Source organism: Coffea arabica, chromosome 1c (genome assembly GCF_036785885.1).
Source record: "Coffea arabica cultivar ET-39 chromosome 1c, Coffea Arabica ET-39 HiFi, whole genome shotgun sequence".
NCBI classification, from domain to species: Eukaryota; Viridiplantae; Streptophyta; class Magnoliopsida; order Gentianales; family Rubiaceae; genus Coffea; species Coffea arabica.
In genome coordinates this window covers 53,376,846-53,394,900 of record NC_092310.1, presented here as the reverse complement: position 1 = coordinate 53,394,900, position 18,055 = coordinate 53,376,846, and the positions used below count along the sequence as shown (strand labels likewise).

The window sequence follows — 18,055 nt, the reverse complement described above, 5'->3', positions numbered from 1 at the left end:
AGAAAATGTTCAAAAATACCCTATTTTCCATATAATACTACTTCCTCAAGAAAATAATCCTCATATAATATTTCTTGGTCAATTCTCAAATCATACAACATATAACAAGCTCCTTGTAGCAATTGATACAACCGTTTTGGTCAATCCTCACTTTATACATCATACTGTATCTCAGAATTTTATAGCATAAAACCTATTTTCAAGGGGAGGGGGCCGTAGGGGGGGAAGATACCATCGTGCATAGTTATTCCTTCGGCCTTTTCTGACTGGAAACAGGCCTCGTCTCGCCTGGGTGATGCTTTCCATGTTTTGAAATATTGGCCACAGGTTTGTACAATCTAATCAGCATTCTTTTTTTTTTTTTTCAGCAAAAATATCCTAATTTAGGGGGAGGGGAAGCCTAAGGAGACTTAGTGGGGCTAGTAGGTATACAGACCCAACTAAACCAAGGGAGTGCTATGACACAACCCTTAGATTTTTTTTACTGCTGGTGAGGTTACCAACAGCCCAAGGAGGAACTTAAGTCCCTCCCTGGTGGCCACTGAGCCATTGGCCCAGTGGTCAATCTAATCAGCATTCGCATATAGTTTTCTTGATTGCTATTGGATAAAGGGCTGATAAATGATCCACAATTGGTCAATAAAATCAAAATTCAAATTGTGCGGATCAAAAAATTCCACTTTTATCTTTGACATAACAAATATGTACAAAGTCTATATTAGCAGTAGCTAATATACAATACAAGATCTATGGTAACAATAACCAATAAAACATCTGATTATAGAAGTGCACAAGTTATATATAATAGATTACAAAGTATTAAAAATTTGTTACACCGTTCAGAAATAGTTATAATAACTTTCATATTTCTTGAAATTATTATGATTCTACGTTAAAAATAATACACGTATTAGGGCAAATGGACCTTTAATTCATCCACGAGAGGAGTCAAAAGTGCTCCTACATGATAGAACCCTTTCGTTTTTCTTATTTCTTACCCGATTCGTTCTTTTTTTGCCTTGGCTGTAGAATTTTTGCCACCGGTCCGTTTGGTTCGAATGAAAACTTAAAAGCAGCTAAATCAGATTTGAACTTGGCCACGTACCGATCGGAGTCAAGAATCCGGTCAACCGCTTGAGTCCCTTTTTATACTTTTTCATTTTCCTTTTAGTTTCGTCATGCTAATTACTAAATTTCTACTAGTAACTTCTATTCTTTTTATGATTATTTTATTTTTACACAACCTCTGTCAAGAAACTTTGGAAACGATATGATAATGCGGGAAGATGTGGAAATTGACCTTTCAAATCTGGAGACACACGACAATGTCTCAGATGGATACTGATCAGAAGAAAGGGTCATATCATTTTGCTTTTTGCTACTACAAAATATGAAAATAACAGTACGAATTAAATGCAACACAATAATAATTTGGAAGGAATATCCTATTGCCATCAGCTATCTCTTATGTTTTTCTCTTGTTAGATATTCTTCACCTAGTAGTAGTAGGGATTCTCAAAAATGATCCCAAGAGAAAACTATAGTGTAATGTATTGCTGCGTCCCACCAAGCCTCGAAGTGTCACACGAAATCCAGGCTGATCCATTTCCACCCTTCATATCATCGTTTCAGGAGATGTACTTCACGCCAAACACTCACCACACACAAGCATCTATCTTTTCACCATTAATGGGAAGAATTCCTTCTTCTATTGAATTCCCATCTTCTACTCCTAGATCCCTTTTCAAATCTCACCAATTTGCTAGACTCAGACCCTAAGTTTTGATTCCAAAGTAGGGAGCCTCTATATGGTTATCGACATTCTAAATGCAGAGTGGTGTAACAGTGTGACCTAAGTGAAATGGATCGCCATTTTTCTGTGAAAATTTTTTTCATTGCGTCATATATATGTTTTTCTACTATTTTTATTATCTCACATGAAACCTGTTATAATATTAATTTAAAATTTTTTTCATGTAATCTTCATTCCCATTGTAGCTTAAAAATGAATTAATTTTACTTTACACTTTTCAACTATACTCGAATTATCATTTTGGTTCATAAATTTTAAAATGGAACATTTTAAATCCTAAAGTATAAAATCTGTCCCACTTTAGTTCCTAAAGTATGAAATTTTTTCTACCTTAGTTCTCAAAATATAAATCTATCTCAATTTAGTCCCTAGCATATAAAATCTGTCCTATTTAAATATAAAATTTATCCCACTTCTATCAACCATTTTACTTAAGGAGGACTAATTCTTATATTAATATTAAGGGGCTAAAGTATTCCGTATTGAAGTTTAGAAACCAAAGTAGAAATTTCAATATACTTGAAGGATGCAAAGTGGAATTAACCTGTAAAAAACATATTTCAATTGTAACTAAAAAAATAACTTTCCTTTTTTTTTAGGGATAATTTCAGAAACCTCTCTGGGGTTTGTAATGATTCCAATCACTTTCTTTGAGATTTGAAAAATTGCAGAAACTTCCCCTAGAAAGTATGTTTTGTTAACAAATGGTGATGTAAGCACAAAAAGTCTAATGAATATCCTATATTGCCTCTATTAATTTAAAAATAAATTAAATGAAAAAGGAATCAAATATTAGCGTTACTTGCTAAGTAAAAAAAAACTTTAAAGTAGTTCTTTGCAAAAAAATTTAGCCCATGTTTCAAGGCATCAATTTTTAATGTTTGGAATTCTTTTTTCCCCCTTTTGCTAAATAAGTTGTGAAGAAACTGTTTTTAACAAATATATCCCTACTAGTTGGCTATTTATAAACTAAGTAAGAAGTTCATTTAAATGACTTAAGAATTGAATAAAATGTAATAGATTGAGGTTGGAGCTTTTGAATAAAGAGCAATTTTTTTTTTCTTTACACCCACTTTTACTTAGAATTTGTAGAGTTGTCAAGGCTATCATAGTCTTTTCATATCATCAAGGGAGGTAAGTGTAATTTTTCAAACCTAAAGAGAGATGGTTGCAATTATCAGAAACCTTACGGGAGGTTTATGAAATTATCCCTTTCTTTTATCATGCCCCTATCTGCAATCTGTGGATTATGCATGTGCATGCATTGACTTGTCCAGCAGTCTATTTTCCCATGGATAAATTAGTTAACAAAGCCTGATATATATGGTCACATCTTCTACACTTCTATGGCAGGACAGAACTTGAGCCATAGCAGCTATACATAATAATAGTAGTATAAGACAAGCTGGATCCAGTTTGTGCAGAATCTAGTTTAGTACGAGTAAACAAGTCCAGCGCATACAATCAAATACTGGTAGTTGCAGCGCAGGGTGAAGATTTTCAAAGGTCAGTAAGCACAGCATGAATACCATTTACCGCAAATTAGACAATTCAGACAATTCCAAGTCCACAGGAAAACGTAACAGAAACCACGCAACACGGTAAACAAGGTAATAGTACTCACTGGATGATGAAAAATTCAAGCCTATAGCCTATACCACCCTCATCTCTATCTCCATTCTTATCCAACATAGGAATTTAAAAAAGGAGATAAGATATTATCGTACATAAGTCATAAATCATGAAAATGGTATCCCATAAATGCCATCCATCACACGCCGTACCTAAAGCTAACTCTCAATGAAATACACAGAATTAAGCAACCTGCCCGTTTTATTATTCTGTTACATGTGATCCATTGAAGTTAGGCAAGACGTGCCATGATTACATATATGGGATACCTTTTCCAACTTTCACAAGTATGAGTTACGGCTAGGGTTGGAAGTGGTGGCCTGATGATCCTTGCCATTTTGGGTTGTGATGGGAAAGAGTTCTAGGGTTTTCAGGGGTCTATTACTGCTGCAGCAAGAGGGATAATGAGTAGGACCCGCGTCTCTCATCTTCAACATCATCATCATCCAATCATCACCATAACTTCTCATCATGCTAGTATTTTGCAATTCGTACATGTTTGGAAGATCCCTCTTCCATGTGCAGCTGGTCATATGTGCTGCTGCACTGCCAACTCCACCCTGTTAGTGTTAAAGATAACCAATTAGTTACTTCCTTTATCTGTTGATGGCTGGATAGCAAATCCAATTCATTCGACACAGATCCAAAAGGCCTAAGAACATTTTTAGTGTGCATGCATGATCCAGTCACACATAGTTGCAGACTGAAAATTTGCCTAACTTTACAATCTTCCGAACCTCGTTTGTTCTTTTTGGTACTTCCATGAATTTGTATTAGGACTTGGACCGAGGATCCAAGTTTTCCCAAACGGAATAGCCAGAAAAAACAAAAAAAAAAAACTAAAAGACTTGCGTTACAGGTCACCCTTGCTTTAACGGAGTCAAGAAATATGTCTTCTAGTCCTACTCTAAGTAAACGAGAATGTCGGAAATACCATAAGATATGACAATTACACCACTTAAAAAAATAAGAAAGGAAAAAAATTATTTGGAATTTGTGCTGCTGTTAATGTACTTAAAACCTGCCCACTAGCTTAGCTCTTGCATGCATTTTAATTTTCAGCCGTCTAAATAAAAATAAAATGATGCAATTAGTTTAGATTTAAGATTACCGGATGAAGATAATCAGCTGACTTGTCGAGGGATAGCTGATGCAGAGCAGGAGGAGGAGATTCATTTGAGCTAAGAAACTTGTTTTCTTGATTATGGCATCGATGGAGGCACAGCTGCTCCTGTAATAGTTGTTGTTGGTATGGTTGCTTGCTCAGTTTCCTTCTTAGCTTCTGTCTCTCCCTGGCTTTGTGGTTCTGAAACCAGTAAAATACATTCTTCCCCTCGATTTTGCCATAGAAAGAAAGGTGGGCCGTGATCCTTTGTATTTGAGAAGCATTTGGTGTTCTTATGCCTCCTCTATACATTTCCTCCAAAATCATCAGCTGCTCTGGGGTTGGACACCATCTGGTTGAATTTGACGGAGACATTTTTTTTTCACCTTTTTGGTACAATTGCAATGCCGCACTGATTTGTGTGAAACTTGGGGGCTCCAACTTAGGATATAAATAGATGGAGAGAAAAGTACAGATGATATAAACGATAGAGCGTCAGATCAGGGCGAGGAAGTAACAGTGTGCAAATCCAAAGTTGTCATGCTGATGTCTAATGTCTGAGAGACTAGGGCCGCAGGGCTCAGGACGGTTGCTATAGCAATAGTCCCGAACAACTTGTAGCTATGATTTGGCTACAATACTAAGTACTCATAATAATCTCTGGCAATGGTTAGGCTTTAGGGGAAATCCCAGAGCACACAACTACAGCTATTATTAGGTTTATTTTAATGTCTCTACCTATACTCAATTTGAGAAGCGTTCCAATATTTTCTTCATTACAATTATTTTACAATGATGTATGGTGGTATTTTTCAATTGTCATTAAATTAAGGTGGATGTAACTTAATAGGGACAAAAATAACATATTTAACACTTTACAAGAAATCATAATATGTAAGAGACTTTGAATGGAAATGTATCAAGTTCCTTTCTATCCATTTCACAAAGACAACACGGTGTGATATATTATGGTATCTACACTCTACAGTTAGTTTCTCTTGCTCTCCCTCATAAAGGAAAAGGTCTTCAGTAAGAGAATGCACACCCGCCCACACGGGAGGGAAAGTGACATGATCGGGCTGGTTGAATGAGAAAAGACATTACGGGGTTGGTTGGGGAGCTGGCATGAATGGTTTCGTCATCATCACCGCATTATTTGCTTCTTTAACAGAATTTGGAGTAGACATCTGCAGGTTGGATGCAACAGATCGGGCAGACAAATTCAATACACCAGCTATCCTAACTTAATGCAAAAGGGTTTGAAGTTTGAAGAACTTCAGTACTGCTACTACCTTTTTGTTTTTCTTCGAAATGCTACAGTTATATTCGAAGACAGCAATTAACTAGAGAAGAAAGTGCGATCCACACTTTTTCGTACATGTCCTCGTCTTCCTTTTGCTAACAACAGAAAACAAGTGATAATTCTCTTTGTTTTCCCTATGCAATATGCTTCCTCTTTGATTTTTCAACGATAATTGAAGTGGGGCCCAGGCGCACATCGGCCCGGTCCATACACACGTCAGTCCAGCCCACGAGCTCGGACTGGAGGGGCTGGGCTGGAGTGTCAGGTCAGCTTGCAGCCCCCTGCGGGCGCCGCCTCTTAGGCAGATGGGCTTGATGGACCGTGAAGGCCACGTCTTCAGACCTGGGTCGTAGAGCCCTAGAAACCAGTCCTCTCCAATGAGGACTCCTTGTCCTACCAGGAAACTACCACCTGGTGTTCTATAAATACCACACCCAGAAGAAACACAAGGTACGCTACTGATAGTACAATCTCTACTCTTTTATTTACGAGCCAGTTCTGACTTGATCGTCGGAGTTGCTTCAGGGGACCTAGCCCCGCAGCTCGCTCACGTGCAGGTCGGACATTCAACCAGCTCGTTCCTCCGAACCTAGCTCAGTTCGGATCATCACTTCGGCAGTCGCATCAATTGGCGCCGTCTGTGGGAAACGTTTTCTTCTCTTTTTTTTTCGCGAACAACATGCCGAAGACTAGATCTCAGAGGAATGTGGATGGTACTGAAGGGGGCGCTCAGGGCGGCCCCCAACCAGTTCACCAGGAAGCCAACACAGGGGAGGTAAGGGTCGAGCTCTCGCAGATCTCGCCGGAACAACTGGTGCAGTCGGTTGCCGCGAACTTGCCTACCTTTGAGGCTATTGTGACGTACCTGAAGGGACAATCTGGACAATCTGGTGCGGTGAAGGGACAATCTGGAGTCCCTCCCAGTCCGGAGCGTCGGGTGCTAAAAACGGGCAGAACAGGGAGTTCGGAATCTCGATCTGGAAGCCCCAGGTCGAAGAGGGCGCGAAGGGAGATTACACGCGAGCAGGTCCAGGTGCCAGAGCCCTCTCATAGGAATTCCCGAACTAGCCATCCGGAGCCCGTTCTGAGGCCTTCTCGGATGGAGATCCCTCACAGGAAGGAGGATTATCAGGTCCAGGATGAACTGGATCTCCTGCTGGATCCAGAGGCGGATAGGTACACTGCCTCTCCCTTCATACCGGATATCGAAGATTACCCTCTGCCTGCCAAGTTCAAAATACCATCCATGAAGTCCTACGACGCGACCACAGATCCGGAGGATCACTTGTTTGCATTCCTGACTCAGATGCGCCTTCAGACAGCTGCTGATGCGGTCAGGTGCAAGACCTTTCCGATGTTCTTGGAAGGAAAGGCCCGACAATGGTTTCAGGGTTTGCCTCCCAGGTCAGTTCGGTCGTTCAGCCAGCTCGCGCGGCTGTTCACGGCCCAGTTCGTTTCCTCCCGCGCTTATTCCAAAACCACGGCTCATCTGATGACTGTCCATCAGGGGCCCGAGGAGTCATTGCGTGAGTATATAGTACGGTTTAACAACGAATCCCTTCAGGTGCAGGACCGAGATGACAAGGTGGTGATGGCTGCCTTCGTCAACGGGTTGCGCAAGCAGAAGTTGTATACGGAGTTCGTAGAAAGACCTCCCAAGTCCGTCCGGGAGATGCTAGATCGAGCCCACGAGAAGACGAATGCCGAGGAGGCCAACCGTCTGAAGGGCGCCCAGGAAAGGTTGCGGGATGACAAGCGAAGGAGGGGTGCCGACCTGGGGGAGTCACGGCCAGGTCAGGACCGAAAGAGCGTATCCGAGCGCTTACCTCGGAGCCGACCTTGGGAGAAGGAAAAGACCTGGACTTCGCTCACCGCGCCCAGGGCTCGGGTTCTGGCCGTGATGGAACAGCAAGGGATCTCTCGTCCTCCTCGGCCGCTGGGGGGCGACAAAACCCAGCGAGATTAGGGTTTGTATTGTGCTTACCACAGGGATGTCGGGAACGATACTGAGGACTGTCGACACCTTAAGAAGGAGATCGAAAAACTGATACGAAGAGGTCATCTCGGACAGTTCGTCCGTGACGGGCGAACGGACCAGAAGCCAGGAGGGTTCAAGCGAGATCGGACGGCCAGTTCGCACGACCGGCCTCGAGGTCCTCGTGATCGTACTCCGGAGCAGGGGGTTCAGAACCTAGCTGGAGTAATCAACACTATTGCAGGGGGACCTGCTGGAGGAGACAGCCACACGGCTCGACGAAACAACCGACCTCCCCCTAGCGGAGAAAGCTCGAGCAAACGTTTGAAGATGTACGAGGAAATCATCTACGGGCCAGAGGACGCGGTACCCTTAGCCTCTAATAATCATGAGGCGATCGTGATAGAAGTTATCACGTGCAACTATAAGGTAAAGAAGGTGTACATCGATAATGGGAGTGCCATCGATGTGCTGTATTACAAAACCTTCAAGGAATTGCAGCTGGAAGACAAGCAGCTCATCCCAGTTCGGACTCCCTTGATAGGTTTTGCAGGTCCGCCGGTTAGACCAGAGGGAATGATAACCCTCATAGTCACGGTAGGGGAGTCACCGAAGTGCTGAACTGTCCCGGTGAATTTCGCGGTAGTAAAGGAGCCGTCTTCCTACAATATGATACTAGGGCGACCAACCCTCAACGCTCTCCGAGCTGTCTGCTCGACCCTACACCTTAGCATGAAGTTCCCGACGCCTGAGGGGGTGGCCGAGGTGCTGGGGGATCCGGAGGTAGCTCGGGCCTGTTACATTGCAACCCTCAAAGGTAAGGAGAAACTGGTGGCCCAGACGACCTGTCTGGAGCCCTGGGAGCCTGCTGAAAAGGAGGAAAGGTTGGAGACGGATGAGAGTCTGGTCGAGTTGTCGATCTGCCCCGAGCGAACTGATCGCGTGGTAAAAACCGGAGCTGGTCTGAGCGAGCTGACACGGAGAGCTCTGGAGTCCTTGCTGGAGGAATACGCCGAGATCTTCGCGTGGAGCGCTGATGACATGCCCGGAGTCTCTCCCGAGCTGGCAGTTCACAAGCTGCACGTTGACCCAAACATCCGGCCAGTGAAGCAAAAGAAGAGGAACTTCGCTCCTGAGCGCAACGAGATCGTCAAGGAAGAGGTAGGCAAGTTGTTGGAGGCCAAAATTGTGAAGGAGATCTACTATCCGACCTGGCTGGCCAACCCTGTGCTGGTCAAAAAGGAGGACAGGGCCTGGAGGATGTGCGTAGATTTCACCGACCTGAACAAGGCCTGTCCGAAGGATTGTTACCCCCTCCCTCGCATCGACCAGCTAGTCGACTCGACCACTGGGTACGAGATCTTCTGCTTTTTGGATGCCTTCAAGGGGTATCACCAGATTGCTCTGGACGAGGCAGATCAGGAGAAGACTGCCTTCATCACCGAATACGGTACGTATTGTTATACCACTATGCCATTCGGATTGAAAAATGCAGGCGCGACCTATCAACGGCTGGTCAACAAGCTGTTTAAAAACCAGATCGGCCGAAATATGGAGGTGTACGTGGATGACATGCTGGTGAAAAGCCGAACTCAGGAGCAGTTCATCAACGACCTCAGAGAAATCTTTGACGTCCTACGGAGCTCGCGAATGCGGCTGAACCCCAAGAAGTGCACCTTCGGGGTTAGGTCGGGCAAGTTTCTGGGGTACATGATATCCAAGCACGGGGTAAGAGCTAATCCCGACAAGGTGAAAGCTATCATGGACATGGCTCCTCCCCGAAACATAAAAGAGGTCCAGCGGCTAGCTGGCAGGATGGCGGCCCTGAACAGGTTCCTGTCGAAGTCAGCCGTTCGGGATTACCCCTTCTTCAGGGCCCTGCGAAGAGGTCCCCAGTTCGAATGGACTCCCGAGTGCCAGCTCGCTTTTGACGAGCTCAAAGCCCACATCGCACGCTTGCCAGCTTTGACCTCTCCCGCACAAGGAGAAGTCTTATTCATCTATCTAGCAGTTGGGGAGGAGGCGATCAGTGCGGTACTAGTTCGAGAAGAAGGTAAAATTCAGAAACCCATATACTATGTCAGCCGAGCTTTGCAGGGGGCGGAGCAGAGGTACACGTCAATTGAGCGGTATATTCTAGCATTGGTGCACGCGACCCGGAAGCTCAGGTCGTACTTGCAAACTCACCCCGTGGTGGTCATGACCGACCAACCTCTCAAGCAAATTCTCTCAAAGCCTGATGCATCAGGAAGAATGGTAAGGTGGGCCGTGGAGCTGTCTGAATACGATCTCAGCTACCAACCCCGCACGGCCATTAAGGATCAAGCATTGGCGGATTTCATAGCCGAAGGAATCTCCTTTGGGCAAGAACAGTTGCAAGCCGAGCTAACCAGTGGCGCAGTCAAGGCTGTGCAGGCCAGAGGAACTGTCGAGGTCGCGCAGGCCGCCGAGACCAAGTCGACCCAAGACGTAGCTGAGGCCAGGCAGGTCGGGGAAGCTGCCGAGGTCGTGAAAGGCACTCAGACTTCCATGGCTGAACAGACCATAGACGCAGTCGAGGCCAAGCAGGCCGAGGGACTTGCCGGGGTCGGACAGGCCACAAAGGAAGCCAAGGCCGAACAGGTCAAAGAGGCTGTTGAGGCTGAACAGGCCACGGGCCAGGTCGATCAGACCATCCCGACCTGGACACTGTTCGTGGATGGATCTTCAAGCAAGGACGGATGCGGAGCGGGACTTCTCCTGACCAGCCCCTTGGGGGATGAGTTGGCCTACGCCCTGAGATTTGATTTCAGAGCCTCCAACAATGAGTCCGAGTATGAGGCTCTGATCGCGGGGATGATGATAGCCCGGAAGCTGGGGGCTGAGTCAATAGAAGTCTACAGCGACTCACAGCTGATAGTCAACCAGGTCGGGGGAAGTTACGAAGTTAAAGAGGAGCCCTTAAGGAGATACGTCGCCAAGGTACATGAGCTGAGAACCCAGTTCAAGGCATTCACGCTTAAGCAGGTCCCGCGAAGCCAGAATAAGAGAGCGGATGCTCTGTCCAAGCTAGCTTCCACCTCGGTCGGCACGTTGAACAAAGAGGTCCTGGTGGAGGTTGTCAGAAATCGGGCGTATGACCAGCTCGAAGCAGCTGTTATTCAGGTAATAAGCTCGTGGATGGATCCCATAGTACGGTACCTGGCTGGTGGAGAGCTCCCTCCAAGCCGAGTAGAGGCACGGAGGGTTCTCCTCAGGTCGCGGGGGTACGAGCTCTCGAATGGGGTACTTTACAAGAAATCTTACCTACGCCCGTGGCTGAGGTGCATCACTCCGGAGGAGGGAGACTACATCCTGCGTGAGCTGCACGAGGGCATCTGTGGAAACCACGTCGGCCCAAGGGTTTTGGCCAAGAAGGGAATGCTGTCCGGGCACTATTGGCCGACCATGTTCTCGGATTCAGCCGAGCTGGTAGCTCGATGTAAGTCCTGCCAGATGCACGCGCCGATCCATCACGCTTCAACCCAGGAGATGATGCCTCTTCAGAGCCCTTGGCCCTTTTTCCAATGGGGAATCGACCTGTTAGGTCCTTTTCCCCGAGCTCCGGGGGGTTATGAGCATGTAGTGGTGGCTATAGATTATTTCACCAAGTGGGTGGAGGCCGAGCCCCTTATTACCATTAGCAGCAGGTCGGTGCAAAAGTTCCTCTGGAAAAATATCGTTTGCCGATTTGGTATACCCCGTGTCCTGGTCTCAGATAACGGACGCCAATTCACTGATAGTGCTCTTCAAGGCTGGTGTTCGGAGCTCGGGATCCGGCAGCACTTCACTTCGGTAGGCCACCCTCAAGCAATGGCCAGGTGGAGAACGTCAACAGAACCATCCTGCACGGCTTGAAGACACGAATGGAGTTTGCTCGAACTGGGTGGTTGGAAGAGCTGCCAACCATACTGTGGGCTTACCGAACCACTCCCCGAACTGCTACCCAGGAGACTCCTTTTGTTCTGACCTACGGAGCAGAGGCGGTGATCCCTGCGGAGATAGGAGTTCCTTCGGGTAGGGTTCAGAATTTCATAGCTCGGGACAATGAGGAAGAGTTACGTCTTAACTTGGACCTGCTGGAAGCAAGGAGAGAAGAGGCGGCTATACGTATGGCTAAGTATAAAAGGCAGATCGCGCGACACTACAATGCTAGGGTAAGGCCTCTGTCTTTTAAGCCAGGGGACTTGGTTTTGAGGAAGAACAGTGTAAGTCGGCTTCAGGGCATAGGCAAGCTAGACCCAAACTGGGAGGGTCCCTATGTGGTGAAAGAGGCAGATCGAGCTGGGTACTGCAAGTTAGCCCACCTCGGCGGGGAGGAGGTCCCTCGTACCTGGCACAACTCCAACTTGAGGATCTTTCGTTAAAATCGCGCATGATAGCTCGTTTCAAGGTCAAGACTTTTATGAATATTGATGTTTTTCGTTAATAAGTTATTTTGTTATAGGGGATAGCTCATTTAGGTCGGCGATGGGCCGAACTGATGTATCTTAAAGTTATGACGAGAAGTTTTACAAATGCGGCTAAGTATGGAACAAAGGAAAAGTTCTTCATTTCATTCAAGCAAAAACTGTACAATGGTCTGAGCTCTTACAAAATGAACTGTCTACTAACAGTTTGAGCCCTAAAAATCCTACTCTAGTTCTTCTAGTTCTCGCCCTCTTCTTCCTCTTGCTTGGATTCAGGAGTGGTCACTGGCAGCAAGGGATCGGCGACCAGGTCAGCCAACTTTCGTCCGTGCGTGTAGCCTTCCACCAGGCGGTCGAGCTGCTCCACGGCCAGGGGGTTGTAACTGGGAAACTTGCCCAGATCAAACCCAGGCAGGCCCAGCCTTTGCACCTCCTCCAGGGCTTGGGAATACCCATGTTGCAGCACTGGGGTGTTTAGAATGGCCAGGTCGCCCCTGAAATCCTCCGACCTGAGGAAGGCCCGTACGCCCTCTTGGCCTCCCTCAGTCCTAGCCGCCTCGACCTGAGCAGATAGTTCGGTGCTCCTCTTCTGCTCCTCATTCAGCTGAGAGGTCAGGTCGGAGTTCTTCTTCAGCTCCAGTTCGAAGTTGGAGTGAGCTTGGGCGAGCTGCTTCCTCAGGCCTTCAGCTTCGGCCACAGCTGCTTCGTTCTGGCTGAGCAGCTTCTCGTTGGCCGCCCTCGTCTCGCTCATCAGGGGGAGGAGGCCCTCGTAGCGCTTGGCCAGCTCGGATCCAACCAAGTTCACCTGGGCCGCGCCTGTGTAATAATAGTCGAGGAGGTCAGATGCCTCCATGGCCTTAACCAAGCTAAGGTCCCTTGGAAGGATGGCCCCATGAGCAAGGTCCCTGGCCACCTCAGGAAATTGAGCTCGGTCGTTTATGGAAAGCTTCCACTGGGGGCAGAAGTGCATAGGGTGTTGGTGCGTGATCAGCCGCGTCTGCGGGTCGAACAGCAGGGTGGAGCTCTGGCGCTGCCATAAATTAGGAGGAGCGCCAGCACGAGCTTACTCCTCGGCGGTATTCACGCCGTAGTGACCGCCCTGACCAGGTTCCGGCGTCGACCTCTCTTGCTGAACTGGGGAGGAGGTCGTCTCCACTCTAGCCCTCTTTGCAGTTGTCTTCTTCTTCTTCTTTTTCCCCGCCTCGACAGCTTTGGCGGACTGGGCAGGAGCTGGCTGAGGCGTTGGACCTGGCGCCGAGCTGGCCGGAATGGCTGAGGAGGGCTGGGTAGTAGCACCTGGATTGCTGGCTCCTCCGATGGTGAGAAGGGAAGAAAACCTCTTCACTGCAAAGAACAGAAGACCAGAAGGTCAGTGGGTACATAAAACCAAGAGGAGAAAGAAAAGGAAGGCCAGGTCGTTTACAGGAGGTCAGCTCATCTGGTGAGAGCGGCCTATTCTCTGGCGAGGGATCTGAGGGGTTGGCTCGGATCAACCCCGCCGCCCAAAGCTGGGCGTTGCTGAACTCTTTCACCTCCAGCTTCTCGCCTGAGCTGAGTAGGCGGCTGAGCTCAGCTACAGGAAGCGGGTTTGGAAGTGGATCCGAAACCTGAGTCTCCGCCCTCCATGTCAGAGGGGGAAAGCCCAGGTTCTTTACAAAGAAGAAGTAACGCTTCCAGTCTTTGATAGAGGAAGGTGCCCCCGTGAACAGCTCGCGGGTGGGGGTTTTCGCTCCACTCCGGCGGGCAAAATAGAACCACCCAGGCACCTTCCCGCTAACTTTCATCTGGAAGAAGGCTTGGAACAGGTCATGAGAGAAGGGGATTTCTAGTGCTCGGCAGAGAATGAAAAAGCCTATGATGGAGCGAACTCCATTGGGGATGACCTGAGTTATGCGGATACCCCAGAAAGTGAGAATGAAGAAGAAGAAGTTGGGAATAGGCAGGCGAAGACCAGCCATCAGCTGGTCCCTGTAGATCGCTACGAAGCCGGGAGGAGGTCGGCTGGCGACCTCCCCTGGTTGGGCAGCCCTAGGTTCGAACTGGGCTGGGATTTCATATTTCTCGGCCAGCCCGTCAACATCTCTCTGTCCCAGGGCTGGGCGAATAGTGTCGACCTCTCCAAAGTCGCCACCGGGTTCCCCCGAGGTCCCTGCGGCCATCTGAGCTGAAGCTGCCTGTTCTGCAGCCCCGACTTGAGGCTGGGCAGTTTGTTCGGCTGGGCTCATTATTTGGACGGGGGATTGGATGGGAGAAGACGTGGATACTGACCCAGATGAAGTGGAAGGAGAAGAACTTACAGGGTCGGGAGAGGGGCTATCTAGGAGTATGGGACTAGCCGCTCTATGCCTAGGGGCTGAACTGGTGACGTCAGAACTATCGGAACTGTATGAAGACATAAAAAAGAAAGGGAACTTACTAGTGAGAGGAGATCGGATGAAAGGCTGATCTAGGTAATGCGCGAACTGACTCTGGGCTCCTAAGGCAGGGCAACCTGACGTGTTCTCGAAAGAAAATGAAGCCACGAACTAAGGACTGGAGGAGCGAACTGATAAAGTGGAGGAAACGGAGTGAAAATGATGCCCGAGAGGCCTATTTATAGGCGATCCGTAGGGCGGGAAAGCGAAGAGGCGCGCATTTATTTGAATCATTTATGGGGAACCGTTCCGGACCATCATTACTGGTCGACGTGACGGTTGAGAAGACAGACACGAACCGACGCGACGGTTGCGTGCACCACGAGGTGAGGGTCCCACACCGAGCTGACACGATACCCAGAAAGTCGGCTAGATTCATGCGCACGTTCGATGAACTCTAGACCAGAAGGGGGGCTAGTGTAGTGGGGCCCAGGCGCACATCGGCCCGGTCCATACACACGTCAGTCCAGCCCACGAGCTCGGACTGGAGGGGCTGGGCTGGAGTGTCAGGTCAGCTTGCAGCCCCCTGCGGGCGCCGCCTCTTAGGCAGATGGGCTTGATGGACCGTGGAGGCCACGTCTTCAGACCTGGGTCGTAGAGCCCTAGAAACCAGTCCTCTCCAATGAGGACTCCTTGTCCTACCAGGAAACTACCACCTGGTGTTCTATAAATACCACACCCAGAAGAAACACAAGGTACGCTACTGATAGTACAATCTCTACTCTTTTATTTACGAGCCAGTTCAGACTTGATCGTCGGAGTTGCTTCAGGGGACCTAGCCCCGCAGCTCGCTCACGTGCAGGTCGGACGTTCAACCAGCTCGTTCCTCCGAACCTAGCTCAGTTCGGATCATCACTTCGGCAGTCGCATCAATAATCATTACCAAAATCTTGCATCGAGCTAATGTACTTATGATGTGCACTTGACATTTTTAACTCACTTTCATGTTAATGTCTACATCGCTAAATCTAAGCAACCTATTTAAAGCTGATTGCTAGCTTGAGCTGCCAGGTCGAGAGTTGTAAAACAAGATCCCATGATCAACCGACCGAAATTTCTTGACCTATTGAATGTGGAAAATATATTCAGCCTTGTGTCAGTGCCATTTGTATAGGGTCTTATCTCAGGGCCGTTAGAGGATTCCTTGTTTTAATTATGATGTCATTTATACGCGGTTGAATTCTTATTATGACTACAATCAAATGGAGCTTTAAGATGATCAAAGCCATAGTAGACATGATCGGAGAAGAGAACGTTAAGGAATCCAGTTGCAGTCTTAATTACTAGAGGACATCCAAAAAATGAGAGGCTTGTTTGATCGATGTGCTTTTTCTTTTGTTAATAGACTAGGCAATAGTTGTGCACACAATCTAACAAAATTTGCTGTTAACTTGTTAGAGATGTAGATTGGAAAGGAAATTTTTCCATGTGGCTCAAAGAGAGCGCACAAAATGATCTGTTGGGTAGTAACCTTTTATAGCTGATTTTGTAATATCAAGTTATCAATGAAATATAAACTACTTTTGACACAACAAAAAAATGGAGCTTTAACAAAAGGGAAGGACTAAATTTAAAGCCTTTCATACCCAATTTTCATCTTATAAAACTTCACACACTCATAATGTATAATACGGATTTAGTTCCTTGCTTAACAGAATTGTAAGATCTTCAGTAATTAGAGAAGAATATTAGCGGGTCTAAGGATAAATTTACATTAAATCATCATTCTTATTTCATTGGTGCTATTACACCTAATTATGGATGTCAGTGCACAACTAAAAGGGCTCATAACAGGTAAAAAGAGACATATGAGATGCCCAAACAAAATGCATTTTAAGAATGACGGAAGTAGGTGTCCGAGAAAGGAGAAATGAGGTGTGGGCCGGAGATGCGAGTCGGGAGGAGGAGGTGGGATTGGGAGTTTTCCTCCCTGCCTTAAATGGGACGGGGGAAGGCACCCTCCATCCCCCACCTACAATCAATACATGTAAATGTATACATATAATATATATCTAGCTATATATACATTTACATTATAAAATGAGTAATATAAGAATTCATTCGGGTAAAATATATAATATGTTATTTCTTGTTCATCCTCTTTCTTGTTTATTTATCATTTTAAAAGGATGTATTTTTTTTTTATTACGTTAGACTGCTTAATTTTCTATTCCATGTATTGCATGTTGTTCATGAAAAAGCAACATCTATTGATTTAGACACCAAATAGTATCCATCATAGAAGAAATTAAAATGTTAAAATGATATTTAACCTTAATTTCATACTAAATTTTTTACAAAAAAATCAAAAGAATATTTAGAAAAATGGTTTTTAGTATTATAAATGTAAAGAATATAAAGTCAACCAAAAAAAATACTAGTGGCCGCTGGCAAGGTGCAGGGGTGGAGATAAACGAAGCAGGAGATGCTGCCGAAGCAAGTAAACAAGCTTTTGTAGCATAGGGCGGGGAACGGGGGATAAGGGAGCTCCCCTGTCCCAAACCCGTCCAGTTGTCTATCTCTGGTGCATTTTACTTGGAACATCATTCTATACATTGTCCAAGCTTCTCACTGCACAAACTACAAGGACTACTACAAGTTTTGGAAGCAAAATTAAGTGCTGTTAGAAGATGGACCATGTGATGAAGTGTAGAGCTTTTATAAGTTCCAACTGTCGGTTTAATTTCTGATGACTTTGGTTTCAACTGGGTTTTTGTCTGCTAAGGCTGCTCATGAGGGTCATGCAAGAAGCTAGTGTCGGGAAATGGCAATACTTTTGGTCCAAAATCTAAGTGTCAGTGTATGCGTGTTCAGCTTGTGATTCACGGCGAAAAGAGGAGCAATAGGACTAGTGCTGCAGTTGGGTTTGGACTACGGATCGACGAACAGTCTAAAAACACTATTATTAATTCCATTCAGCTTCAGTAATCTCAGAATCCCATCATTTTGTCTATGGTGGTTCGCTTCACATCCTCTGCTAAACTGACTGTATAATAATAACTTAGCACATCCATATTGATCATTGAGCCGTCCAATTATAATTTCTACTTCATTTTGTGGTAGTTGCTTTTATTGTCCAAGCTGACAGGCCATATCCATTCCTCAAGGGACAACTAAGTGAACCCTTTCCTCCTACCAAAAAAAAAAAAAAAAAAAGGTGAACCTTTTCCACCTTTCTTTTTTTTTCTTTTTTTCTTTCAAGGGAATAAAATGAACTTTGAGAATACAATAATATCTAGAAGGTTTTGGATGGTAATAATCAATAGAAGGTCGAAAGCTCTGATGTTCAAAACTCTGGGGAGCAGGGGATTATTTCCTTGCGAATACAATTTTCTCACAGCATCCAAATGGTGAGACTAAATCTACCTCTTTACATAATAAATCAT

At 46.1% G+C, this 18,055-nt stretch overlaps 3 protein-coding genes across 3 annotated transcripts; 2 read left to right on the top strand and 1 right to left on the bottom strand.

Moving 5' to 3' along the window:
- Positions 1–3,438: 3,438 nt before the first annotated feature.
- LOC113727560 (WUSCHEL-related homeobox 3) lies at positions 3,439–5,097 on the bottom strand. The gene is made up of 2 exons (XM_027251831.2): positions 4,557–5,097; positions 3,439–4,005 (listed from the first exon to the last, which is right to left on the bottom strand). Exons 1-2 carry the CDS (start codon positions 4,923–4,925, stop codon positions 3,727–3,729), a joined length of 648 nt encoding a protein of 215 aa, XP_027107632.2. The 5' UTR covers positions 4,926–5,097; the 3' UTR covers positions 3,439–3,726.
- A 3,463-nt stretch (positions 5,098–8,560) lies between these two features.
- On the top strand, positions 8,561–11,704 carry LOC140005973 (uncharacterized). The gene has a single exon (XM_072047381.1). The coding sequence runs from the start codon at positions 8,561–8,563 to the stop codon at positions 11,702–11,704; it is 3,144 nt and encodes a 1,047-aa protein (XP_071903482.1).
- An 8-nt stretch (positions 11,705–11,712) lies between these two features.
- LOC140005972 (uncharacterized) lies at positions 11,713–12,213 on the top strand. Its single transcript, XM_072047374.1, has one exon. It carries the CDS (start codon positions 11,713–11,715, stop codon positions 12,211–12,213), a length of 501 nt encoding a protein of 166 aa, XP_071903475.1.
- The last annotated feature ends 5,842 nt before the right edge of the window (positions 12,214–18,055 follow it).